Source organism: Eschrichtius robustus, chromosome 3 (assembly GCF_028021215.1).
Source record: "Eschrichtius robustus isolate mEscRob2 chromosome 3, mEscRob2.pri, whole genome shotgun sequence".
NCBI classification, from domain to species: Eukaryota; Metazoa; Chordata; class Mammalia; order Artiodactyla; family Eschrichtiidae; genus Eschrichtius; species Eschrichtius robustus.
Genome location: NC_090826.1, coordinates 27,365,301 through 27,392,914, shown reverse-complemented (window position 1 = coordinate 27,392,914; position 27,614 = coordinate 27,365,301). Strand labels below are relative to the sequence as shown.

Below are 27,614 nucleotides of genomic sequence, written 5' to 3'. Positions count from 1 at the left end.
TTCGAACATACAGTGCTGCTCCCCTATTTTTAGACCTCAGCAGGTGGGCCTGCCATGACACCAACCCTTGCTTCTAAAGCCTGCATGCATTCTAGAAAGTATATATGGTGATTTGGCGGCCTAGCATTGCTCCCATCCAACCAGATACTTAGGACAGATATCCTGGCCTCCGAAAAATAAATGGACATGGGCAGCTGAAAGCAGAGGTTTGTACAGCCAGTGAATGTTCTCTGGATAGACTGGAACATTTGAGAGAAGATCCTTTGGACTTAAGCTGGGGTTTTCCAGCAGATATCTGGCTAATGCCAGGTCACTCTCAGAAATGGGGGTATTATTACAAAGATCCCCAGATCTTGGGGCAGCACAAGAACCATCTCTACAGATTTTTGGTTATTGTGGGTTTCAGGGCTTCTGAGACCAGGAGTGTCAGTGCTCCTTTTTTTTTTTTTTTTAATTAATTAATTAATTAATTAATTTTTGGTTAGGTTGGGTTTTTGTTGCTGCGCGCGGGCTTTGTCTAGTTGCGGTGCGCGGGCTTCTCATTGCGGTGGCTTCTCTTGCTGCAGAGCACAGCCTCTAGGCACACGGGCTTCAGAGGTTGTGGCTTGCGGGCTCTAGAGCGCAGGCTCAGTAGCTGTGGCGCACGGGCTTGGTTGCTCCGCGGCATGTGGGATCTTCCCGGACCAGGGCTCCAACCCGTGTCCCCTACATTGGCAGGCGGATTCTTAACCACTGCGCCACCAGGGAAGTCCCTGTCAGTGCTCTTATATCCAGTGTAGCAGCAGCATGATCTCCATGAGCTGCCTGCTTTGGGCATTTCATTTCCCAGAGTCTTTCATGGAATCCCAGCCCACGGGATGCTCTGAGAAAAAAAGGGTTTATGATATATATATACTTAAAAGCACAGAAGGCCCGATTTTTCCAAGTTTCCCAGTTTTAGAAGCTCTTGATTAAATGCAAATGGGAATTACCAGAGAGAACATGTGTCTGTAGGGGTGTCTGTGTGTGTCTGTGTATTGTGTGTGATTATGACTAATGTCCATCAATTACCTGAAAATTACTAGATGATGCCTGTAATGATAGTTCTGTTTTTAGCTTAATGGTTTATATATCTAACTAGTGGCTGCTGTCTGGAGTAGGGCTGCTGGCAAATCAAAACACTATTTGCCAAGCCTGTCAGTGTGACAAATGTTGCTTACATTTACTCTTTTATTCCCAAGGTCAATTGACATGTCTTTTTTAAATATCACTGTTTGAAGTGCTAAGAGCCTTAAATGAGAGCCACTCAATAAAGGCCCAATTTGCTATTTTACTGTTTATTCCTGGATAATTCTATACTCGTTGGGCTTTTTAAGATCGCAAGGAAGAGACATGCATGCATCACCCTCAGAAATGGGGATTTCTTACAAGGATCTCTAGATCTTGGGGTACTCTTCAGCCTTTTGGTGTCACTATGGGTTTCAGGGCTTCTGACACCCAGATCATCAGCAGCCTCCTGGCCAACGTAGCAATAGCCCAAGCTGTGACCTGCCTTCTCTGGGCATATCATTTCCTAGAGTGGGTTCCACACAACCCCGGCCCATATGCTGCTTTAAGAATAAAAGGGTTTATGATCAGATGTGTTGGGGAACTGTTATATAATCTATTCCTGCCTTGGAAGTTTGCTGTTAGCTTATTAAAAGCTCCCATAAGCACCTTGTTTTTTGTTTTATTTTCGAAAAATCCTTGCTTCACTTTGCTTAACCCAGCATTTCCCATTTCTGTTTAACCACTGAACACCTAGAATATCCTTCGGAGAATAATCTAGTATTTGTACTTTGCAGAAGAATCTGGTTGTGTTTATTTGTCACCCTCTGTGTTGGATGTCCCCAAGATCCCTCTTAGCTTAGGTTCAGTGATTGACTGGAAGACTCACAGGATTCAGCATATAGTTGCACTCCTGGCTATGATTTATTAAAATGAAAGGATACAGAGCAAAACAACAAAGGAAAATTGCGTATGGGATGAAGTCCGGGGGGAGAAACCAGTCACAAGCTTCCAAGGGTCCTCTCCCAGTAGAGTCACGCGGAATGTGCTTACTCCCCCCAGCAGTGAACTGTGACAAGTGAAATGTTACCACCCAAGGGAGCTCATTGGAGACTCAGTGCCCAGAGTTTTTCTTGGTGGCAGATTGCATGGGCACCCTCTGCCTGGCATGTACTAAAGTTCCAGATTCAGAGGGAAAGCAGGTGTTCAGTATAAACCATAGTGTTTGTACAAATATTTTAGGACACTCTTATCAGTTCCGGGAATGGTGGGGACCCTCCTGAAATCCATGATCCCAGATTCCAGCCAAGGGCCAACCTGGTAAATAGGCCTTGCAAAGGACAACAGTCAAGGCTTTTTCTGTCTTTTGGAAGCTTGTGACTGCTTTCTCCCCCTGGACTTCATCCCGTGCACAAGTTTTCTGTCGATTCTCTAATGGTTGAATATTCACTCATTCATTCTCTACATATTTGTCTTAATCAGCTCGGGCTGCTATAACAAAAATTCCATAGACTGGGTGGCTTATAAACAACAGAGATTTATTTCCCGTGTTTGGGTGCTGAAAGTCTAAGATCAGGGTGCCAGCACGGTGAGGATCTGGTGAGAGCTGTCTTCCGGGTCGCACACAGACTGCCACCTTCTCATTGTATCCTCATATGGTGGATGGAGAGCAGAGAGAGGAAGCAAGCTTTCTCATGACTCTCGTAAGGGCACTAATCCCATTCAACAGGGGTCCACCCTTCTGACCTCTTGGATTCCTAATTACCTCCCAAAGGCCCCACTTCCTAGTACCATTAACTCTGGGGAGAGTTGGGTTTCAACATATGAATTTTGGGGGGACATATGCAGTCCATATGTTCAATAGTATTCCATCTTATATGTGCTAGTGGTGCAGAGAAGAAGTTAAACGTCCTTACCTTTGAGGGACTTACCATCAAGAAGGAAAGACAGATACATCACAAGTAATTCAATAAGAAAATCAATTCATTATGATTGGAATGCATATTATAAAGGAGAAATACTCTGTTATTGGAGGATGTTTATCAGGGGTTTCCAAACTCTTTCCCAGAGGAAGTAACATTCAAACTGCGACCCCAGAAGCTAGTGGGAGATGGATAGGTGAGGTGGTGGCAGCCTGGGTGGCCAAGGGAGGGAGCAGTGCACACAGCCCTGGGGGCAGCATATGCAAAGGCCCTGGGGTGGGAAGAAACACGGCACATTCAAGGGAAGTGTAAAGGCCCATGTGGGTGCAGGGGAGAGAGCAAAGGGGAGAGAGATGTGAGTGGAGGCAGAAAGGCAGGCCAAGTACTGCAAAGGCAAAGCCTTGAGCCACATCACCCAAGGGGTGGTCTGTCTCTGTCATTCCCAGTCATCACGCCTTTAGAGCTGACCAGATCTCTGGTTTCACTTGAGGCCTAGAGCACCAGCCACAGCAGTACTCACACGGGGATGAGTCATTGTTCTGTCCCTATCTCAGAAGGCCGCCATGTGCCTGGAAGACGCTCAAATAAAGCCTTACTCTTCCGTCTGTCCTATCCTCCTGTTTCTCTAGACATCAGGAATCAGGATTTACACACACTGCAGTAATGGAGTCACTTCACTGTACTAATGGACTCCAAGGCTCCAGATCAGAGTTCGTGGAGGTAAGAGTTTCATTCTGGTCTCTCCCATGGGTCCTCTGACTAGTGGAAACAAAGCCATGTCCCAGTGAGCTCGGCCCACGGCTCTGACCCGTCTCTGAGGTTCAGCATCTGACACCCATTGGCACTCAATAAGTAACTGAGGAATTAAAATTGGATTGACCTTGAGAGGCAGCCTATTCCCTCCCCAAGCAGGTGTGACTGCCCATGTTCTTCTGTCTGTGGATGGACCCAAGTAGCTTCCCCGGAACCTCCGTCCTTGCGGTCCTGGTTCTCGCTCATCATTTCATGAGGACATTGGTGTGTCAGGCATGGACTTTCAGGGATTTGAAGACAGTTGTCTCCTGACCAATTCTCTTTTACTTTCCGTGCCCACTTCCTTCAACTATTCCTCACCTGACAGGGTTCCTTCAAGGTCTCACCCCAACCCTTGTGCCTCAGAGCCCAGAGGCCCCAGCTTGGGAAGTTGGTAGTCAGTCAGCTGAGAGCCTTGGAATTCTCAGACATGGGTACTATCTCCTGGAGTCAGAAGACTACCTTTTATTTTTACAGGTAGGAATATGCAAATGCTTCCCTTGGGTGGAAAAAGTGTCATATCATTGCATTTAAGAAAAATTTTGACCTAGAGCCCCCACTCATGAAGGTGAGAAATCTCATTTCAGCCGTTGTTGCGGTTCCCCCAAGCAAGTCTTTCACAGACTTCAGCATTTCAGGAGGATCCCCCCGGTCTTCAGGCCACACTGGCCACTGCTGATATGCTCAAGGCCTCAGTGCTTCTTGCAGGTGGGCAGCACCAACTCAGCTGCATCTGGGCCAAACTTGGGTGGGGACGTACCAGCCCTTTTGTGGACAGTCCAGCCTTGCTGGGTGCCCCAGGGAGCAATTCCCCTCTCAGGGTCTCTCCCTTCCTCAGTCTCCACAAAGCAGGGAGGGTGCAGTTCTGAGCCTGGGGCACTCTCACCTTCCCACCTGGGCTCACTGCTTCCTCTCTACCCTCCCTCCACTTCCCTCTGTCCCTTCTTCCTGATAGCCCCATTAAAAGCCCCTCTTCTTCCTGGAGATGTTCAGAACAGGCTGCTTTTTCCTTGTATCTCACGCCGTTTCGTGGGTGTAGGGAGACGGCCAGAGTCAGTAAGTGTTACTTATACCATGTCCAGCTGTCTCCCCCTCCTGTTGCCTATCCTGGCAGCATCACGATGAACTGTGACACTGTGTGGCTACCCCTGGAAATGACAGATAACCCTCCATTCATTCATTCAAAAATAAATACAAGTCCCCTACATACGAACATTCAAGTTGTGAACTTTCAAAGATGCGAATGTGCATTCGCACGTCCAGTAACATAAGTTAGTTCACGTGTCTGGTGTATATTGTCACGTGCATGCATCCTCTACAAGTGGTTGCGCTTTTGTGTACTTTACAGTACTGTATAGAGTACAGTAGTACAGTGTCTTTATTTCAAGCCCAGGATGTCTGGAAGGAAGCATAAAAGCAGTGGTGATGTAGCTGGTACTGCTAAGAAGCGCCAGGAATTGGAGGCCCAGAGAAAGGACGAAGACAGACAAGAGGAAGAACTAACTGAAGAACCGAAGAGATTCATGATGCAGGAAATGGCAAGGGGATTTTCTTTATTTGAGGAGGCACTGTTAGTTTCTGAGCACAGCACCTGAACGTAGAACAGTACACGAAGGTTGCAGCAGCCGTTCAGAATGCAATCCAGTCCTACCGTGTCATCTATGACGAGAAAAAAAGAGCTACTACCCAGACATCACTGGATCATTTTTTCAAGAGGGTAAATAGAATTGAATCCAGAACCTGTGCCTTCAATGTCAGGCATGAGTGAGATTGCAGCTTGCCCTCCGTCTCCTATTGCTGATGATCCTTCAGCTCTACCATCTCCCACCTCCTCTCCCTCCTCCAGTCAGTAACTCTTCTTGCCTGTTCACTCGATGCCAGCCCCTGTATGCCGGCTGTTATACTGTACTACTGTACTTTTCAAGGTACTGTGCTGTAAGATTAAAAATGTTTGCTTTATTTTTTGTGTTTGTTTGTTTTTTATGTATTATTTGTGTGAAAAGTATTATAAACGTATTACAGTACAATACTATATAGCCGATTGTGTTAGTTGGGTACCTAGGCTAACTTTGTTGGACTTATGTACAAACTGGACTTACGAAAGCGCTCCCCGAACGGAACTTGTTCATATGTAGGGAACTTACTGCATGCAATGAATTGGACAAGGATGGGGAAAGCAAACATATCCACTGCTTTCATGGAGACCTGAACAAAATAATCACAAAAATAATAAAAATATTTACCCCAAAAAACATCTTATTAGGAAACGTGATAAATGCTAGCAATGAAAAAAAAGGATAATTGTCAGGATGGGCCATGTATGGCTGTGTGTATTAATCACACAAATAATACAAATATTTTCTGATGCTTTCACATCTTGGGACTTTGCTGACCCAGGAGAGGCAGCCCCTCTCAGGGTTAGCAATTCTAAGACACAGCAAACTACTCTTCTGGGAGTGAGCCTTTTATATGCAAACCAACCATTTCAGAGCCCACCTACCTCCTTTACGGAGTTCTTACCTGTTAAGCCGCCGTCCCCCTGCCCTAAACACCCCAGGGTCAGATGTCAGACAACTAAGGGCAGTCGCCTGCTTACCCTGCCTCACCCATTCCTTCCCCTACTGCAACCCCAATTAAGGTTCTTGCTCACATTTTCCTCCTATCCCTTCTACATCCTGACCAACCCTGGTGCTTCCCCGTGTGGCCCTGTGTGGCATGGCATGCTCCCTCCCCCACCTTTGGGAACTGTAACAAACTATCTTTTCAATGGCAATTGCCTCCTCATCTGTTGCCCTCACCATACCTGAATAGTAATAAAAATCTACACTTTGAAACATTGTGGTAACAAACAACCCTCAAATCTCCAAGGCTTAACTCACTAAAAGTTTCTTTCTTGCCATGCTACATGTTCAAAGGTGGTGTGCAGGGGCTGTATGCTTAGTGGAATCACTCTGACACCCCGGCTGACAGAGACCCAGGGTCACTGCAGCAGGGAAAAGGGAAGAGGGGAATTTGGCGAAAGGAACCCAAGCTCCTCGAGGCTCCCTCCTTGAAACAGCACACTTCGCTGCTACCCATTCATCCTTGGCAAAGCCAGTGCCATGGCCAGGCATGAGCTCAGCAAAGGTGGGGAGGGACCGTTCCACCAGTGTCTGGAAGGGAAGCTGGAGATACGTGAAGAGTAGCAGTGACCTCCACGGGGACCTTCGAGAATGCAAAATAGACAGACTAGTCTGGGAGGTCAGGAATGTACCTTTCTGAAAATAATGTTGACATTTGTGAGGTGACTTGAATGATGAGAAGGGGTTAATCAAAGAGGTGGAGGGGACGTGAGAAAATGTTCTGAAGAGGAAACAGCATGTGCAAAGGCCCTGAGGATGGGGGCTTGGCCAGCTGAAGGAACTGAAACCAGCAGTGTATCAAGGAGGAGGGTGGGAGAGAGGCGGGGAAGAGGATTTTATCGCTGACACTGTTTGGGGTGCAGACTCATGGTGATAATAAGTAGACTTTTCAAGTCTGCTTTATTATTGTTTTAAAGTTCTCCACAGGAAATACACCCCTTATTGCCTGCACTCTGGGCTGACTGCTGCCCCCACCCTTGACCAAAGAAGACCGGAGGGGCTGGAGCCAGGCAGGCTTTGTGGTCCTCCTTAGGGATTTTGGTTTTAATTGTAAGGACGGTCAGAAGCCATTGATGGATTCTGAACTGGGACAGTGAGAAATTTGGGGTCATGAGCATCACCAGTTTCCAAGACTCTGGGCTCCTCTGGGCAGGGAGACAAGCCAAAAAAAGGCTCTTGAGGAAGTGGAAAATCCAAGAAGCCTTGATAAAGCGACAGAAGAGTATTAGCTTACATCTATGGCCATGCCATCTGTTTTCAAAAGCTGTTCTCCGCACATTTTAGAGTCAACAAGAAGATAACCAACAGCAATAGGAGCCTCTTGCCTTTCCTGCCATCATTTTACCCCATTTCTCTAATAAGTCTGGATTGCACTATTGAACAATACCTCACTCCTTTCAATATAGTATTTAAACTTGTCAGATAAAAGATGTGAAAATCTGAAAGTTTTATTCGCTTATTCCGACGTGCAACGTGATATCTCCTCCTGGCTTGTGGGGTCATCAACTCGTCTGAAATCAATTCAACAATAAGGAGTGGGTGAGGGAAGAGCAGGCCGCAGGGCAGAGGAATGATTCAAGTATCCAGATGGGGAGACTCAAGCTTGCCCACCCCCGCCAGCTTTAGCACCTTTGAGGAACCCTCCACGTTAGAATTTATCTCCCAAGTCTGGGAAAGAGCAGAGCAGTGGTAAATATCTGATTAGAGAAAATGCCTAGTAAGCTGCAATTCCATATATTGCAAGTGATAAAACTGTAATTGTTTGTTGACAGTGTACATTAGCTCTTTGCAGCTTGTGTCAATATAGTACCAAGAAACTAGGGTCTAGGAAGCTTTAATGGCAGCTCAAAAATATCGTGGAACTAGCTAGGGGAATAAAATCAACAAATTTTACTCGTTGGGAAGAATGTCATTTCCAGTGATGACTTCAGGGGAGAAGTGGTCATGCCTTGGTGAGGTGTGAGATTTCTGCATGAAGCTGTATGTGGTTGAGTGTCTGGGAAGGGCACCAAGGCATAATGCTGGTGCACATGGGTGAGAGGCAAGTTGCAGCTGCTGTGAACTGGGCCCGCTTGGGGGTAGAGACAAAAAGGGGATGGGGCCTGAAGTTCAGATCCAGATAGAGGTCTGAGCACTTTGGGGATAATTTGGTATTTTGATATCAGGGTCCACTGGGATCTGCAGTCTGGCATTATCATACATGACTATCTGGGGGTGGAGAAGGATGTCTGGTGCATGGGCAAGTTGGTGGGAAACCAGTGAACAAGAGAGTGGTGGGCTGGGGGCCAGGGTTGTGGTTCTGGTGGTCAGCCATTTCCAGCAAGGACCCAGCCAACGATGCACGTGTGTGTGTGTTTGGTGGTGGGTGGGGACATTGTTGGGGTTGAAATGAACAGGAGGCAGCTGAACGGAGGGACCCACCAAGAACCAAGTAGCAGCTCAAGGCTCAATCTAGGTAGACTGAGTTTATGTCAGATTTAATGGAGGACCGAGGTGCTGTCCAATAAAAATATAATGTGAGCCACATATACGATTTCTCAAAACTTTTAATTTTGAAATAATTATAGATCCACAGGAAGTTGTAAAGATCGTACAGAGACGTTCCATGTACCCTTCTCCCAGATTCCCCCAATGGGTACATCTAATGTAAGTACAGTACAACGTCAAAACCAGGAAATAGACGTAGGTGCAATGTGTGTGCGTACGTCTATGTCATTTTATCATGTGTGGATTCATGTCACCACCAGTGCAATCGAGATGTGGAATTGTTCCATCACCACAAAGTTCTCGCTTGTGCTACTCCTTTATAATCACCCCACTCCCCTTCCTCTCACCAGACCTAACCCCTGGCAACTGCTCATCTGTTTTCCATCTCTTTAATATTGTCATTTCCAGAATGTTATATAAATGGAATCATCTGCTACGTTATCTTTTGAGATAAGCTTTTTTTTTCACTAAGCATAATAACCTAGAGATCCATCCCAGTTGTTACATGTATCAATAGTCCATTCGTTTTTATTAGTGAGTAGTATTCCATGGCATGGATGTGCTGCAGTTGGTTTTATTATTCACCTATTTTAGGACATTTTTGTTGTTTTCAATTTGGGGCTATTCCACAAACAAGCAAACAAGCAAAGCTGCTCTGAACAATCATGTGCAGACTTTTGTGTGGACACCAGTTTTCATTTCTCTGGGACAAATGCCCAGGAGTATGACTGCTGAGTTGTATGACTAGTGTATGTGTAGTATTTTTTAAAAAGAAATTGTCGATTTTCCAGAATGTCTGTACCACTTTACATTCTACCAGCAACGCATGAGAGATCCAGTTGCTCTGCATTATTGTCAGTCTTTGTCACTATTTTTATTTTTATCTGTTCTAATGGTGTGTAGTAATATCTCATAATGGTCTTAATTTCCCTTGCCCTAATGGCTAAGGATGTTTAACATTTTTCTTGTGCTTATTTGCCATCCACATATCCCCTTAGTGAAACGTCTTTTCATGTCTTTTTGCCGATTTTTCAATTGGATTGTTAGATCCTTGCCTTGTTCTCAGTCTTAGGGGAAAAGCGTTCAGTCTTGCGCCATTAAGTGTGAGGTTAGCTATAGGATTTTTGTAGATGCTCTTTATCAAGTCAGGAAGTTTCCTTCTATTCTTAGTTTTATGAAAGTTTTATTTTTATTTTTTACTTTATATTGGAGTATGGTTGATTCACAATGTTGTGTTAGTTTCAGGTGTACAGAAAGGGATTTATTTATACATATTCATATATTTATTCTTTTTCAGATTCTTTTCCCATATAGGTTATTACAGAGTGTTGAGTACAGTTCCCTGTGCTATACAGTAGGTCCTTGTTAAGGACCTATTTTACATATAATAGTGTGTATATGCCAATCCCAACCTCCCAATTCATCCCTCCCCCTCACCTTTCCCCCTTGGCAACCACAAGCCCACCCTCTAAGTCTGTGAGTCTGTGAAAGTTTTTTGTTTAAATCAGGGATGAGTGTTGAATTTTGTCAAGTGCTTTTTCTGCATCAATTGATACGGTCGTGTGATTTTTCTACTTTTGGCCTGTCAATATAGTGAATTACATTGATGGATTTTCAAATATTGAACCAGCCTTGCATCCTTTGAATTAGACCCCACTTGGTTATGGTGTATAATTATTTTTGTGTCTTGCTGAATTCTCTTTGCTAATATTTTGTTAAGGCATTTTGTGTTTATATTCTGTGGGATATTGGTCTTTAGTCTTCTTTCTTTGTACTGTCTTTGGTTTTGGTATCAGGGTAATACCTCATAAAGTGAGTTTGGAAGTGCTCCTTCTTTCTCTGTTTTCTGGAAGAGATTGTAAAGAATTGGTGTAAATTCTTTTCACATTTGGTAGAATTCTCTATTGAAACCTTCTGGGCCTGGGTATTTCTTTTGGGGGAGTTTTTTAATTACGAATTCAATTTCCTTAATAGCCATAGGGCTATTCAAATGATTTATTTCATATTGGGAAATTTATGGTAGTTTGTGTTTTTCAAGGAACTGGTCCATTTCATCTAATTTGTCAAAAGTATGTGTGTAATTTGTGGCATTTTCTTATTATCATTTTGATAACTACAGGCTTCGTTTTCCCTAACCTTTACCAACTCTGGATATATGCCAATCTGAAAGATGAAAAATGAGTCTCGTGGGTTGAGTTTTCATATTTTTGATATTAATTAGGTGGAGCATCTTTCTGTTTCTGTTCGTATATATCCTTTGCTCTTTTCCTCCTTCCCTGTTTACCTTTCTCATATTGATTTGTAAGTGTTCTTTATAGATTATGAATACTAACCCTCTTCCTGTCATATATATTATACATAATCTTCCCAGTTTTCACTTTTCTCTTTATCTTTTTTACAGTTTTTTTTTTTTTTGCTCCACATACATGCTTTTAATTTTCATGTAATTAAATCAATCAATATTTTCCTTTAAGGCATGTGGGGTTTCATGCTGCATCTGTCAGTACTCAATCAGTTTCAAGAGATAGAACCCAAATCAAACTAGTTGAAGCAAAAAAAAAAAAAAAAAGAAAGAAAGAAGGAAGGAAGGAAGTGAAGAATGTTGGCTCATGTAACTGGATGCTACAGAAGTAGCTCTTTCTGCATGGCTGGATTAGGATCTCCACAATATATCATCAGGGCTCTGTCTCTCTTCTCACTGTTCAGCTTTGTCTATATCTATATGAGATATCATTTTCTCTAAAGCAGATAATCTCTGTGTAATGATAAAAAGAACTGCTGGCAGTTCTGAGCTTACATTCTAATGATTTAGAATCCCCAAATAAAGGACTCTCGAAGTCTGTATATCATATCCCATGGAAAGACTCAGAATGACTCTGCTTGGGTTATATGTCCTCCTCCCCCTTCTCCCTGCCTTGAAGCAGTCCATAAAGTTGAGAGATGTGCCATGATTGGTCATTTGCCCAGTTCTGTGGCTAGCGAGCAGGTGGGGTATCTGTCACAACCCCATACAACGATGGGCAGGTAGAAGCCAAAGGAGTTCTTTAAACATGTCACACTTAGAAAGACCTTCACCAGCATAAGAGGATTAAAAATAGTTTGTTTCCTTCTAATATGTATGGTTTCAATATTTGACATATAAGTTTTTTGCTCGTGTGAGAAAGTGAGGGACATAGAGACAGAAAGACAGGGACAGGGATGGGAAGAGAAGATGGAGTGATGTAGGGATCCTTTGCTGGGTGTTTTGATACCTGAAGAGAAGATGACCTTGAAACTTATTTGTTCCCCCCTTTTACAGTTTGATTACTTTTCCTTCTCTTTTCCTTCAATTTATTCTGAGTTAACATAAATCCTATAAGATTAGGGTGGTGGGAAGGGCAAGGGCTTCACCTAGCACAGGGCTTTTCATGGCGGGCATTAGCAAATATCTGATTTAATTTGTTTGAACCCAGTACTCATGCCCTCCAGGGGATATCTGGACATCCAGATATTATATAGCAATGGGAGGTACAGAGATGGATCCAGGAACACCACAGATATCCTAAACTACTTAAAAATAGAGGCAAAGGTACACTTTGAATTCCTCCCTGAGCCCTGCCGGGGGTGGGTGATGGTAGATAAGCCTCAGATAGGGGACAAAGGACAAAGGTGGACAGGAGCCTGGCCACCCCACCACCACCTTTGTGCACAATCACGTCACCTGTGGGGGCCACCATGTGTGGACACCCAGCAGAGGACAACTCCTTTCCTAAAATATGTCCCAAGTGTTCAGTGAAAGCTTCATTATTTTATCCTTTTAACATTAGAAGAATCTTTTAAAAATGACTCTCTTGTGCTAAAAACATATTATTTCAGGTTCAACAATTCCTTTTGTTTCACCCCTGTTTCTTTTTCTTTACTTAACTCGCAGGAAAAAAATGTAAGCATTTTAATTTTAAAAGCACATACAATATGATCCCATTTGTATGACATTATTTCACTGAATATGATCTGAACTACTCATCCTTCCATCTCTTTGTATGTCAACTGTCAAGAACGATTATTTCTAGATTGTATTGGGTTTTTATTTTTTGGTTTCATCTTTTAAAAATAATAACCACTTATCATTTCTATAAAAGCAGTAGACCTGTTCCTTTTAAAGAATAAAGTCTATGATAAGAAGCATCCACATTCTGCTACTTAGAGTTGGATATATTTTCCTCTGTATGTGAATGAATATGTCTTTTGGTGATTATTCATTGTAAATTTGTGGCAAAGTCTACCCAGAGCCTCAAAGGACCTTAGCCAGAAAGGGAAGAGTCAGTGTTACTGAACCAAATGTGGGTCTGCTTGTCCACATGCAATAAAGGCAATCTACTGACACCAGGTTGTGGTTTATTGCAGGGTGACAAGCAAGGAGTCCAGGTAGCTAGTGCTTAGAATGCCAAACTCCCTGAAGGCTTTCAGGGAAAGGTTTGTAAAGACAGGGTGAGGGAGGGGGGTTGTGGGGTAAGTGATCAGCTTGTGGACATTCTTCTGATTGTTTGGTGGTGAGGTAATCGGGAGTCAACATCATCAACCTTCTGGTTCCAACCGGTCTGGGGATCTACGTGCTGTGGGCAGCATCCAGTTAACTTCTTCCACCTGATGGGATTTTCAGCATCTGCAAAACAGCTCAAAGGACATGGCTCAGAATATTATCTGTAGCCCCTGAGGAGGAACTAAAGGTCCTTGACTTTGTTTAATGGCTAAGCTATTATTATTTTGTCTAGCTTGACTGTTTTCCTTTCTTTCTTCATTTTCTCACTTCTCTGATTAAATTTACTCTTTGGAACTCAGAGAAGGCCTAGGAGGCTACAGTTTTTCTACGGACAAGAGACAGGTGGAGGACATGGGGTGGGGGGAGTCTGTCCGGGGAAGGCCCCGTAGGGTCCTGCTTGGATATATCAGGAGAAGAAACTGGAGGAAGAGAAAGAGAAGAGCCATAAATGAGCAAGCCTCCAGGTCAGGGGTAGCCCATGGCTTCGGGGGAGTAGCCCCCCATATTTCTGTGATTGGTCTCCATCACCTTTGCTGGAAATTACTTTAACTTTGAACACCTTGCATATGCCTGGCGTTTGACTTCTTTCATATCCTTCCCTGTGCCTAGATCAGCACCGTGCATCCAGCAGGTGCTCAATAAATGCTTAAGGCATGTTCAATTCCCAAGGGGGTCATCCTCCCTCCATCTCACCTCTTTGTCTTTCAGGCTCACAGGCTTTCAGCTGCCGGCCACCGTCGTCAGCGCGGCCACCACCCTGTCTCTGCGCCTCATCAGTGACTACGCAGTCAGCGCACAGGGCTTCCATGCCAGCTACGAAGGTAGGTGCCTCGGCCCGGCCTCAGGAGCCTTATGTGTGAGGTTGTAATAGCTGCGGGCAGGGCTGCGCTGCTCTTAGTTGCCGGGAAGGGCTTCTTCAGATTCAGAGCTTGTGCCTGTCCTAACAAGGCTGGTTACTAACCAGTAACTCAGTTACTTAAATTGCCCCTGCTGTGTTGTTTCCAGGAAACTGAGACTTGAAATCAGAGCTGAGCTGCTGTCGTTTATCTTGAGGGCCTGGTAACATCTCCTTCTCTCCCCTTAACTGGGTTTTGTTGTGTTTTTATTTTTTAAATTCTGTTTTCTCTTGGGCTTCACTGTATTATAAGGTACCTTGGCTTGGTTTTGGAAATAAGACAGATATAAACCCTAAGTAAAAGACATAAAATAAGTAGCTGAAAAAATTTTTTGCTCACTATAGTGACTGCAGAGAGTCAGCTTTATATCATTCAGAGAAGAACAATCAATTTTTCCTTGATAGCACAGATTAGGGTTTCTTGGTTTGAGTTATGCAAATAATTTCCGCTTCTCTCAGCCTGTTTAAATATGGTGTTAGCATTCAAATTAACACTAATATCTTCAGATTATACACTATTATTATTATTAACTTTATTATGTTAGTTCAGAAGGTGGTACGTCTAGATCACTGTCATTTCCCTGGGAAATTTACATCTCATTAATAGGTAATTATGCTGCTCTTGGCTAAGACCCACACTGCTATTTTGTGTTGAGATCATTCATAGGCATATTTTAAGACTGTTAATGATAATTAATAACAATAATGACATAACACCCTAGTAAAGCATGCCAGTTATTTGAAAGCTTTCTTCCTCTTGCCTCTAAGAACTTAAAGAATAAGTGATGCTTTCTTGAATGGAGCTATAGCAATATACAAATAGATACCACCTTTGTCTTGGCTAGGAGTATACCACAGAAAGAGGGCAAATCCTAACTCCCTCGGCAAAATTCACACCTGTTGGTAAGGGGTGTTTGGTGCTTTAACCTATGCGATTGAGAGTTCCTGAGAAGGTCTGTTATTTTTAACTAAAGGTACTAAGAAGGCTCCAGAGAAAGTTTCACATGCCTTTAACTGGGGGCTTCTGACATAACTCCAGATTGCTTTAACTGAGGGCTTCTGAAAAGACCTGTTTGTCTTTAAAGTGAAGTCTCCTGGGATAACCCAATTTCTTTGGAAAAAACAATCAGTTCCTCCCAAAAGCAAGCCTGTGATCTTGGTCATCCTGGTTCTGTCCTCAACCTGGACCTTTGGCTCTGAACCCAAACTAAGTCTCTTTGAGTCTGAGCTACAACCTCTTGATTAAGTAAGAGAGGCCTCTTCAGAAGCTTCTTCCACAATATGTGGGCCTTGGGGGGACTGGCTGTGTTTGGGGATGGTGGGGGGAATGAGTCATTGACACTAGAGTTGGTGGCTGCAGAGATCCCAGGAGGGGCTGACACACAGCGGGACCCAGCTGGGCCCTAATGGTGTCCTCATTTAGCAGACTTTGTGGATATTTGTCTGAGGCCTGGACTTTCATGAGGTTTTAGGAAAAAAGTGTCCTGTTGATCCCTGACCACGTTGCCTGCTCTGGGAAACAATGCCAAGTGCTTCTCCATCAGGCAGAGCAGAGCTGAAGGTACATTCATAGAGCCTTGTAAAATCAGAGGTTCTAGCCTGGAATTCATGGGGAGGTCTACAGTAGGGCATCAAAGGTCTGCAAACCCCTTGTAATTAGAAACCACATTCTGAATGTATAAGGGTATATGTATTTTTTTCTTGAAAGGGTCTAGATCAGGGATCAATAAACTATGGCCCACCTGGCCAAATCCAGTTCCTGGCTTGTTTTTATAAATAAAGTTTTATTAGAACACAGCCAAGCCCATTTGCTGACATTGTCTATGACTGTTTACATGCACTACAAATTCAGAGTGGAGTTATTGCCACAGAGACCACATGGCCTGCAAAATCGAAAATATTTACTATCTGGCCTTTTACAGAAAAAGTTTGATGACCCCCGGTCTAGAGCTGTGCTATCCAATAACAGTAGCCTTTAACCACATGCCACTATTTATATTTACATTAATAAAAACTCAATCAAATTTAAAATTTCATTTCTCACTTGCACCAGCCTCTGTCAAGTGTTCGGTAGCCACCTGTGGCTTGTGGCTACCATATTGGGCAGCACAGACAGAGAATATTTAGTCACTGCAGAAAATCCTCCTAGACAGGGCTGAGCTCGGGCTTCCATCAGATTCACGGAGGGTCTGCGATTCACATGAGGTCATGAATCATTAAGATAAAGTGGAGGCCAGTGGGTCCCTCCTCCCCCGCTGCCTGGCCCGGGGGTGGCAGCCCCGACAGGAGAAGGACCAATGGGAAAGAAGGAAGGGCCCGCCCTCCATCAGCCACTTAATGGTGTCAGGTCTCTAAGTCATCGGCACTAAGAAGGGAAAGGCTCCAGGCGAGGCCCAGGCAAGCCCTGCATAATGCAAACAGGTTGCTATAGCTGAGTGACTCTCTCTGTAGTCACCTGGGCAGGGTTTGCGCCAGCGCCGTGGTCTTCGCGGCTCTTTGTGCTGCCTGGCAGAACGGCTCACAGGAGAGGCAGGTGCGGGGAAGCCAAGGCTGGGGCTATCACCAAACCCTGCCGATCTGGCTCAGGACTGGACCACGGGGCAATTTGTGCATCTGGAAAAGTGTGAGTCGCACTGACTTTTGGGACACCCCCAGTGGAGGGGCCAGGAGTGGAGGTGGGAGGAATCAGCAGGTGCAGCCACTGCTGCGGATGAACCATGTGATAGACTACATCCACAGCCGTCCTGGGCCCTCTCTCTCACTGGACTTCTCAACAAGACACAGGATGATCCCACATTTAGGGATGTACTGATAAATACTAGCTTCTTGGGCCTATAACTGAGTAGCTGGGTGACCTTGGGCAGATTTTTTCAAACTCTCTGGGCCCTGTTGGGGGGAAGGGGCGATCCAGTGGTCAAAAAAGACGATAAAGATTTAGCTCTCAGGGAAAGAAGTCAGCCCCTCCCTCCATTGCAGAGCCCACCTTAGTCACTAGGGCTGGAAAGAAAGCAGACAGACAGACAGGCTCTGGAGAACTCCCCTCCCCCCAGCCCCGCAGCAGCCCGGGCTGACCCCGGTCAGGACAGCCCCCTCACATCCAATCTTCTGGGTGTCCCAGGACCTGTTTCTAAATGCCATCAGGGCCCCGCTCTTGGTAGCTCCCCTTGGCTGACGTCCCTGAAAGTCTGCTATCAAAGGGAGTCTCATCCTCCTCCACCCTCCTTGGGAGAGTGAAAAGTGCAGATAAGGAACTGAACTGCTGCTCGGGATTTTGGAGAAAGGTGAAGTCAGATGAAGGGTGTCAGCTCAGAGCTGCTGCCGCTTCAAGGAAAAGATCAAAAAGGCCAATCGTCAAAGCCCGAGATGACAGGAGATGCTTGACTTGTAATCCCCGGGGGGCAAGAGTGTGGGCTGCGGCCATGGACAGGAGAGAAGGGGATCAACTTGTATTAAGCACTGACTGTATGCCAGGCACTTTACATACATTATCTCATTTAATCCCCGAGACAGCCCGGTGGACAGACGTCGCTATCTCCATCTTACAGATGCTGGAGCTGGAGCTCAGGAGTTCTGTGTTCAGCTTTAAGGCTACTTGATGGCCAGGAGTTTTAACGTGACTTTTCTGGCTCTAAAGACTGTACTCTTCTCCTGCACTGCACACCCTGCAAAACTCCTGGAGGAAGGCAGAGACTGGTGACTCCCTCTCATGGGCAGGTAGATTGGAACTAAGTCAGAGGCAGGGTGGACACAGGAAGCCTGCCTTGGCTTCAGCGCCCCTCCTGGATGACTTGGGTCATCTCAGGGAATCAATAAGAGATATGTCCAGAGCCTCTCAGCTAGGGTTGCCAGATAAAATCTAGGATGCCCAGTTGATTTGATTTTTAAATTATTCCAATTTTTTAAAATTTGAAAAAAACTTTAGTGTAAGTATACCCCAAATATTTCATGGGACATACTTTTACTAAAAAAAATTACCTGTTGTTTGTCTGAAATTCGAATTTAATGGAGTGTCCTGTATTTTTATTTGCTACATCTGGCATCCTCATTCCCAGCACTGAATCCCCAGGAGCTCTGACCCCACTCATCTCCTCCTCCTCCTCTTCCTGACGCCCAGATCCGCCCCTGTCCTGCTCTGCCCAGCTCGGGCTGCCCACGCACTACAGAGGATCTAGGCTCACCTCTGCCCTTCCAGTGAGTGTCCATTTGACAGCTCTCTGAACGCCCACACACATGCAGAGGCGCAGATCCATGTGCACTTGGGGTTACACTGTGTGTGTAGTTCTGTAGTCTGGTTGACGAGGCTGACGTTTTTCTGTGTTAATAAAAGCGGCCCTGCTCTGTTCTTCCTAATGAATATCAGTGAGGGAGCCATTGTGGTTTGCCTATACCACAATTAGTTAACCAGTCATGGGGACATTTGAGTGAAGGACATCCCTGTACATACAACTTTAACCCTCATCTAATTATCTTAGAATAAGTTCTTGGAAGTGCAATTGCTGGGTCAAAGAGTGTGTTGATTTTTCATTTTATTACATAATTCCACGGTGTCTTTAGGAAGATTCTTCTGGGGCACACCTCTACCAGCAGGGTGTAAGAGGGCCCATTCCCCCCCTTTACGTACATTGCGCACTGGGGAGTCTTAAGTCAATTTCATTGATTAAAATGGGTGAGATGAAATCTCATTTGTGGTTATAATTTGCATCTCTTTGATGATCGGGAAGGTTGAGGACCTGTCACCACTTTCTGGCCTTTAGTAGATCATTTTGTAAGTTACCTGTCCCTGTCTCTGCCTACTTTTCTTTTGGGGTGTTAGTATTTTTTTCTTATCCCTTTTGTAAGTGATTTTGCATATGAAGGCTATGAATATTACGAGTTTCCTTTTGATGTGCAGCAATTTTAATTTTTATGTCACAAATTTTTTAATATTAATTTTTCTTTGATAATCTACCTTTGATGTTATGCTTAGAAAGCCCTTTTCCATGCCAAGATCAGCTGGTCATTTAGATATTCCTCTCATTCTTTTAGCATTTTATTTTTCCATTTCACTTTTAAATCCCTGTGGAATTCAGCTATGTTTGTCTTGGTTTCGGTGACCCTGTCTCTGATTCTCCAACGTTCGCTGTGTCCTTCTGTCTGTCTTTCAATGTGTGGAAGCCTGTTACTTCCCCGGCCCCCGCACCGTGTCTCTCCCTGATGTTTCTAGTCTTGCTGCGTTTAGATGTTGTTTCTCCCACCCAAGCCCTTGGGCTTCACACCTTCTCCACACACGACTCTCAGAGGTTGTATGGGGTTGTTTCTGTCTCTGACAGGCTGATCAGCAGGTAAACAAGAGTTGTAAGCAGATCAGAAATGTCAATTAGAGAAGAGTCTCTGCAGGTTTTAATGCCTAATCCTGGTTGCACCTTTTGCATTTTAGCAGCAGCAATCCTGAGCAGTCACTCTTGACACTTTCGTGCAAGAGAGCCCGTCTCTGACTGCTGGGTCTCAGTCTATTAGATCTATATAATCATCTACATCTAAGAACAGGTATTTCTGTTTAGTTAAATCTAACTGTCATCTTGAGTTCTCTCAAAAATATAAGAGGCTTCCTTAAAAATCAAAATCACTTATTATCCCCACATGGAATTTATTTTATTTATTTATTATTTTTTTAAGGGTTATTAATCTTTTTTTTTTAACATCTTTATTGGAGTATAATTGCTTTACAATGGTGTGTTAGTTCCTGCTTTATAACCAAGTGAATCAGTTATACATATACATATGTTCCCATATCTCTTCCCTCTTGCATCTCCCTCCCTCCCACCCTCCCTATCCCACCCATCTAGGTGGTCACAAAGCACCGAGCTGATCTCCCTGTGCTATGCGGCTGCTTCCCACTAGCCATCTATTTTACATTTGATCCCACATGGAATTTAGAAGCACGAGGAACGCTTATTTTTGCAAACTCCCCCATCACCACAAGGGGAGAGGCTGCACAGTACAATGATTAAGGCCTCAGGTTCTGGGTTCCAGCGGATCTGGAATCAAATCCCATCTTTGCCACTCACTTGGCTGTGTGACCTTGGGCAAGTGACTTCACTTCTCTGAGCTCTGGCCTTTGCATCTGTAAAATCAGGGTAAGAATAATACTTCATAGAGTTGCGAAGGTTAAGGAGAGAACACACAAGTCACATGATGTGCTCAGCACAGAGACTGGCAGATTGTCAGTGCCTGATAAATGTCAGCTAATGAATGAAGTCACCCTCCTCCTAACCTCACCAGACTAAGATTACTTCAAGAGATGGAAGAATAGATATGTCTACTCCATAGGTCACAATCCCAGCCCCACCCCAGCCCGCTGGCTCCTGAGTTTGCTTAAAATTCTCAACCCAGTTGTTCGTGGTATGTCTGGGCTTACAAACAGACCGTAACATCTGTGGGGAAGGACCAGCGGAGTCTCCATATTCGTGAGCTCCAGCGCTGCCGGGGAGACTGCCCTCCACATGGGGATGAGGTCGTGGGCCCTGTCCCCTGGTGGGCTGGAGCTGATGGGGCCCATGCCGGCAATTTAGTCTTTTCATGTCCTCTTCTCTTTGTATCAGAGATGTTGGCTTTAGGGCAAATGGTGCTAGTGACACGTCCAGCAGACCTTAGACTTTGGGGGTCATGGACTTGAACGCTGTGACTGTCTCCAGACAGACAGACAGACAGACACACACACACACAAACACTTTTCCATGTTATTTTTCATATAATTCAGATGCCCTGAAGCCCACCCATGAGCCATTAGTCCACCTGAAAAACTGAGCCCAGAGAGGCAGGGAGCACACATTCAGTGGGTGGTAGAGATTCTTTCACTCATTGAGCTGATATATATCGAGAGCCTACTGGGTGCAGTGCCTGATGTTTCAACCAAGTCCCATCCTCACCGTCATGATTTCCTCCTCTCCCGCTACCCACCTGCCCTCCCAAAGGGAACAGAACTGGGGAGGAAGAGCTCAGTTCAGTGCCGCATCTTGGTGAGTTTTTGCTCCCAGTGCAAGGTCAGTAATGTCACCTCCGCCTCTCGACCAGAGCACGGTGGGACGGCGTCAGAGAGACACATCTGCGAGGGACAGATGGACAGAGGTGGAGCTCCCTGTTGTCATTCTATCAGGAGAGGCAGGCTTGGGACAGAGTGTGCTTTCCTGGCTTTTGGAGGGGGAAGTAGGGTAGAGGTGATCATGTCATGCAGGAAAATGGAGGTCCAGAAATGGACCCCTCCTGGTTTTATTCCCTCCTGTAATTAGACCTGCTGATTTCCCTCTCCCGGCCTCTCAGACAATTCCCTCAATTTGAAAGAGTTCCCCAATTCAGGGACATTCTGCAGACATCTCAAAATTGGGCTAATGGAAGCTATTTGACCATATACATATATACACTGAATATGCAATTTGCACCATTCAGGCCACTCAGGCCAGAATGGCAGGCCTGGCGAGGCCTCCTTTGGGGGAGGGGAGAGGTGATGGATGTCCATTTCCTCTGCCTGGGAAGGGATGGTGTGTGCTTCCTGAATCAACCTGCTCCATTTCCGAGGGCTCTGCCTTGGGAGTTGGAGAACATTCCTTTTAATCAGTACGGCGGAGTAGCAAATTAATACACAGAGATGTGACATTTGAGACAAATTGGGCAGCACTTCTCCATAAGTGGGGAATCAGGATGAATTTCATATCACGTCCTCAATAATCCCACAAACAGTTCATCATGCATAGTGATATTTTCCCCCTTTGGGGAAGAATATTAACATAGCTTGAAGATGATATCATAGCAAATTCTAGTGCCCTGACCCTCCTCACCTCAGGGTGTCAGAAGACAGGGTGATGAAGGCAAAGGAGCATTTTCAGGTGGCTGGATGGCCTGTGGGTAAGGGGTACATCTACTTTACTTCTCTGGCCCTGTTCATTCATTCATTCATTCATTCACTCAACAAATAGTTACTGCACACCTGCTCTACTCCAGGTCCCTAGGTAGACTTTGAGGAATATGAATGAATAAGAAGTGGCCTCCAGCTTCAAGGAGCTCTTAGACCTAAAATTGTTGGAGAGGAGTGCGTAGGAGCAGAGGAATGGGGTCCAGGAAGAGGTAGGTTCAACCCTGGCTAGCTATGACACCTTTCACATCTCCCGACCTCCCCGAGCTGATTTTGTGCAAAAGAGGAACTGCAGCACCCACCTCAATGGTTTGTAATGAGGGCTAAAGAGTTAATGGCTGGGAAGTGCCTGGTACAGAGTCTCTGTTCAAGAAACACCCATTCCTCGACCACGTGGAGAAAATTACTCTCATGCCTGGTTGGGTGTCTGGAGATCAAGTCTGAGCCCTGCCATGTCCCCACTGTGTGACCTTGGACAAGGCACTGAGCCTCTCAGCTCCCTCCTATGGGACATGGGATAATCATCTCTTCCTTTCAAGGGGAGAGTGAGCATTAGTGGTAAGGTACAGAAAGCACCTAGCATGACATTTGACACATAGTAGGCACTCAGTCAAAGGAAGCTCTTATAATAGGTGTGTTTTGTAGGAATGAAAAAAAAAATTCTTTCCTATGGCAAAATCTTTGGTCAAGTCTTGTGGGTCTCCAAGAGCAAGGAATGCCACCTATTTTTTGTTTCTTCTGTCACTGCGGTACCTTAGTCCAGGGCTTGGTACACAGTAGGGACACTGCAATACTCGCCAGTGCTTGCCTCTCCTGACCTGGATCTTTGCTAGTCCATATAGGGCTTTTGTGCAAATTAGCACAAGTGGCCACCCTGAGGGAACACAGCCCTGTGAGCGTTCGGCTTAGTGCATGGAGTAGAGGCTGGGTTTTAACCACAGTCACCCACTGTCCAACGATAGATTCAAAGAGTCATTAGAGGCAGGGTGCAAGGATCTTGGGGTGCTTTCACTTAAAACCCTCTAACTGGGGCTTCCCTGGTGGCACAGTGGTTAAGAATCGCCTGCCAATGCAGGGGACATGGGTTCAAGCCCTGGTCTGGGAAGATCCCCACATGCCTCAGAGTGACTAAGCCTGTGCTCTACAACTACTGAGCCTGTGCTCTAGAGCCCGCGAGCCACAACTACTGAGCCCGCAAACCACAACTACTGAGCCCACGCGCCTAGAACCTGTGCTCTGCAACAAGAGAAGCCACCGCAATGAGAAGCCCACTCACTGCAACGAAGAGCAGCCCCCGCTCGCTGCAACTAGAGAAAGCCCGCGTGCAGCAACGAAGACCCAACGCAGCCAAAAATAAATACATAAATAAATTTATAAAAAAAAAAAACAAACCCTCTAATTACTTCCCAGATGGAGTACAAACTCCTTACCTGGCCATTAAAACTGGGCATCAGCCTCACCTCCACCCGCTTCCTCCTCCAGCCACACTGGCCTTTGTCTGGTCTTCAGATACACCACACACTGTCTCCCCACCCATCCTTCAGACACGCTGAGTCCCTTCTTCTGAACCTTCCTCCCCCACCTGACCACTCTTCTCTGCCTCTTTGTTTCCTTCCAATCTTAAACCAAATCCAGAGGCTGCCCCTGGTGCCCGATACTCCCTTTACTTTCCCTCTTAGTTCCCCGTGCATCTCCTCCAATTACATGTGCCCCTCGTGTATTTCCTGTTCCTTGTTTGCCCTCTCTCCTCCGGTATGTGCTCCCCCCAGACAGTGGGGAGAACCAAGAGGAAAGCTCAGGGTCTGGAGGAAAAATCGACTCTCAGCTCAGCCAGTTAGTAGCCAGTGTGGGACTTTGAGCAGGTCACTTAACCTCCTCTGACCTCCGCTGTCACAGGGACAATAATAATAATAATCCCTATTCTGTGGGATTATCACCGGGAACAAATGAGGTAACACGTGTCAAGGGTTCCTAACGGTGCCTAGTGTGGAATAAACACTCAGAAAGCAGACGCATGGGCTATTATGATCACTGTTCTCAGCTGCGCCTAGCCCAGGATCTGACGCATGGTAGATGCTCAGTACGTAATGATTGAATAAGTGAGTGGATAAGGGATCATTTCACCCAGTGTAATGGAAAGAGATTTGCTCAAGGTACCTGGGACCATATTCCATTGAATCCAAGATGTCCTCAGTTAAAAGATGCAGCTTTATTGGATGTACCACTAAGAAAAAAAAAAAATGCTGCCGATTAAAGTATGACATGCCGTCGATTTTAAGATACATCCCAATTTCAAAGATATGAAAATACGGAAAAATGTGCTCCCTAGAACTGACGAAGCGTGGTAACTGCTTAATTGCTTCTGACCGCCCCTCACCTCGTTTGGGGTGGGATCATCGCTCTGACCTCTTCTCCAACCCAGGGCTCCCTGACTGTCAGGGCTCCTCTTTTTCATCATTCAGGTGGTGGCTCTCGCTGGATGTGTGATCACCTCTTAATTCGTTCTCTCGGCTCCAAGTCTCATTACTTTTCAATTTTCTGCATTGAACTCTATTTAACCCCTATTAGCACAGGTCTTCAGCTGATAAACGACCTTCTCGGGGGAGGCAGCAAGATGCCCCAGTTTTGATCCTGTCTCTCGTATCTGTGCTCAAGGCAGGGGAGCCCATAGAACCCAAATAGGGGTCCCTCAGGACCCCTGCCAGCCCACGGCCAGCCCCTCCTATAATAGCTCCCAGGGCACCAGGAATACCACTGGGTGGGGACCTGACTGTGATTTCTCCCACTTGGATGGGAGATGAGAGAGTCAGCCTTCGGCCACTGCTCTGGTCATGACTGTAGCTGGACACACTCACCTGTCTCCTTCCTGTGGACCTGGGTCAGGTGACCCCATCAGAGCTTCGTCCACTGACCTCCACCCTGGAGGTTCAGGGGACACACGTCCTTCTACCGTCTCTTCCTTGGGGGAAGTTATCTCCCAACCCATGAGCCGAGCATCAGCGGGGAGAGAAAGCTTCCAAGTAGAAGTATCAGATTGAATATTCCCATCCCACCTCTTCCCATTAATTGATAATTTGGGTGTGATTAGCCACTGTTTTGGATTATTCTTTCCAGCCCTTTCCTTCATTAGTGTGGATAATTGAGGGTTGAACCCAGTGCCATTTCATTGGAACAGCAGGAGAGAAAAGCATTTAGGACGTTGGTGGGTTCTGATTTGGAGATATGGTGGTGGACAGATCACCTCTACCCTTCCCCTTTCCACTCTGTTGAATGATGGGCACTGTTTCCCAGTTCTGTATCCTCATTCACGCCCTGGATCCCTGAACCCAGGGCCTCAGAGATGAAGGAAACAAAGGGACCAGCTCACTGCATGACATGTCGAGCAATGCAGTGGGAGCTTTGCAGACACTGACACATCCCCTGGTGAGCAAGGCCTCAAGAATCCCCGCTGTACAGAGAAGGAAGTGGAGGCCCAGAGAGGTTAGTTACCTTGCCTGAGGTTACACAGCACCTAAGGGTCGTGCACAGTTTGAAAATCGGTTTGGCTCCAAAGCTCACCTCTTTCCACTAGGTGCTGCCTCCCCACATAAGTTACATATCGTTCTCCAAGCCCACAGAAAGGAGGGGCCGTGGAGAGGCGGGGGACCAGCCCTTGACGCTGGAGCACCTCCCAGGTCTGGCCATCCCCAGCCTGGCCTTGCTGAGGACCTTGTTGCTGCCCAAGACCCTGTCTTGTGGGTGATGGCTTTCCTTCCCTGCTTTTCAACCTTCCTTCCAGCTCTTCATGTCCTGCCCCTCCCTCAAGACCTTTATCCAGCAACAGTTTAGGAGTAATGCAGATTGGCCTTGGTAATGCATTAAATTACCAGGAGTTAGTCTTGTGAAGTGGAGGCGGGCAGAGGAATGGGCAAGCCAAGCACATTCCAGCCTCAGGGCCTCCGTACATTCTGTTCCCTTTGCCTGTACTGCTCCGCCCTGGTGGCCGCATAGCTCTCTCCGTCATGTTGTTCAGTTCTCTGCTTAAACGTTCCGTATCAAAGAGGCCTTTCCTGATGACACTGTATGACACAGCCGCCCCAGCCATCACTCCCTGTCACCCCGACCCCAACATATAATACAATTATTTGTCTATTTGCTTATTGTCTGTCTCCGCTGTCAGAATGTGAGTTTCCTGGGATCAGGGCCTTTGTCTCTTTTGCATTGTTATTGTTGTTCTCTGCTGAATCTTCAGTTCCTAGAACAGGTTCTGAACCATATTAGGTGCTTGATAAATATTTGGTGAACAAATGAATGAATGAAATCAAAGGCCAGAAGAAAGAAAGAATGTATGTGTTTGAGCACCTTCAAGAAATCCCAAGGGATGGAAATGTAAAGTACGAGAAGTGGGGGCAGCTGGAACAGCTGGAGCTGAGCTGGATGGGGATCGGGGGTCAGCTCATGCGGGGCCTGGGAGACCCCGGAAGGCATCTGGGCTTTATTCACAGAGCCCGCCCGTCACCAAAGGGTCTTAGGCAGGCAGGTGATGCAGTGAGATTTCTGCTTTAGAGATGGTGAGGAGGGCAGGGGGGAGATTGGAAGCAAGGGAGCCAGTCACAGGCGGGGACCGTTGTCCAGCACAGAACGTGCCTTGGACCTTTGTCAGCACCGGGGAGGGTGCCAGGACAAGGGGAGAGCTAGCCCAGGCTCACACCACACTGCCCACATTCCCTGTGGATGGGTATCTAAGCTGCTGGGGCAGAAGGAATGCCCCACACGTGGAGCAGCTTGGCTTGCCCAGTGGCTTAAACAAGAATATTTATGATATTCCTGTCTGTTCTACGGACATTTGTGATGTGACTGTAACCCACTGAACAAGCTCACCTTAAGAGTCCCGATGAATAGATGAATGTTCGAGTGCTGGGGTCTCTGGTGCTAAGTGATGTGGATGAAGCCCTTGAGATCACACTTGGAAATTTTGCAGAGGATTCAGAGAAGAGGAAGGGCAAATGCATTGGACAATGAGGACGGTAAGGATGACAGTGAAAGCTAACATCACTTCAGCTCTTACCAGGTGCCACGTACTCTTATAAGTGCCTTGCATTTTTTTAAAAAATTTATTTATTTTACTTATTTATTTTTGGCTGCGTTGGGTCTTCGTTGCTGCGCTCAGGCTTTCTCTAGTTGCGGCGAGCAGGGGCTACTCTTCGTTGTGGTGTGTGGGCTTCTCATTGCGGTGGCTTCTCTTGTTGCGGAGCAGGGGCTCTAGGCGCACAGGCTTCAGTCGTTGTGGCACACGGGCTCAGTAGGTGTGGCTCGCGGACTCTAGAGCGCAGGCTCAGTAGTTGTGGCGCACAGGCTTAGTAGTTGTGATGCACGGGCTTAGTTGCTCCGCGGCATGTGAGATCTTCCCGGACCAGGGCGCAAACCCGCGTCCCCTGCATTGGCAGGCGGATTCTTAACCACTGTGCCACCAGGGAAGTCCCAA

At 46.0% G+C, this 27,614-nt stretch overlaps 1 protein-coding gene across 2 annotated transcripts in view; it reads left to right on the top strand.

Moving 5' to 3' along the window:
* The window catches only part of CSMD2 (CUB and Sushi multiple domains 2), a 645,193-nt gene that overhangs the window by 95,019 nt on the left and 522,560 nt on the right, over window positions 1–27,614 (top strand). For both annotated transcript variants that reach the window (XM_068537861.1, XM_068537860.1), the window contains exon 3: window positions 14,076–14,188. In XM_068537861.1, coding sequence (XP_068393962.1) covers window positions 14,076–14,188 — 113 coding nt within the window. The remainder of the gene's footprint in view (window positions 1–14,075; window positions 14,189–27,614) is intronic.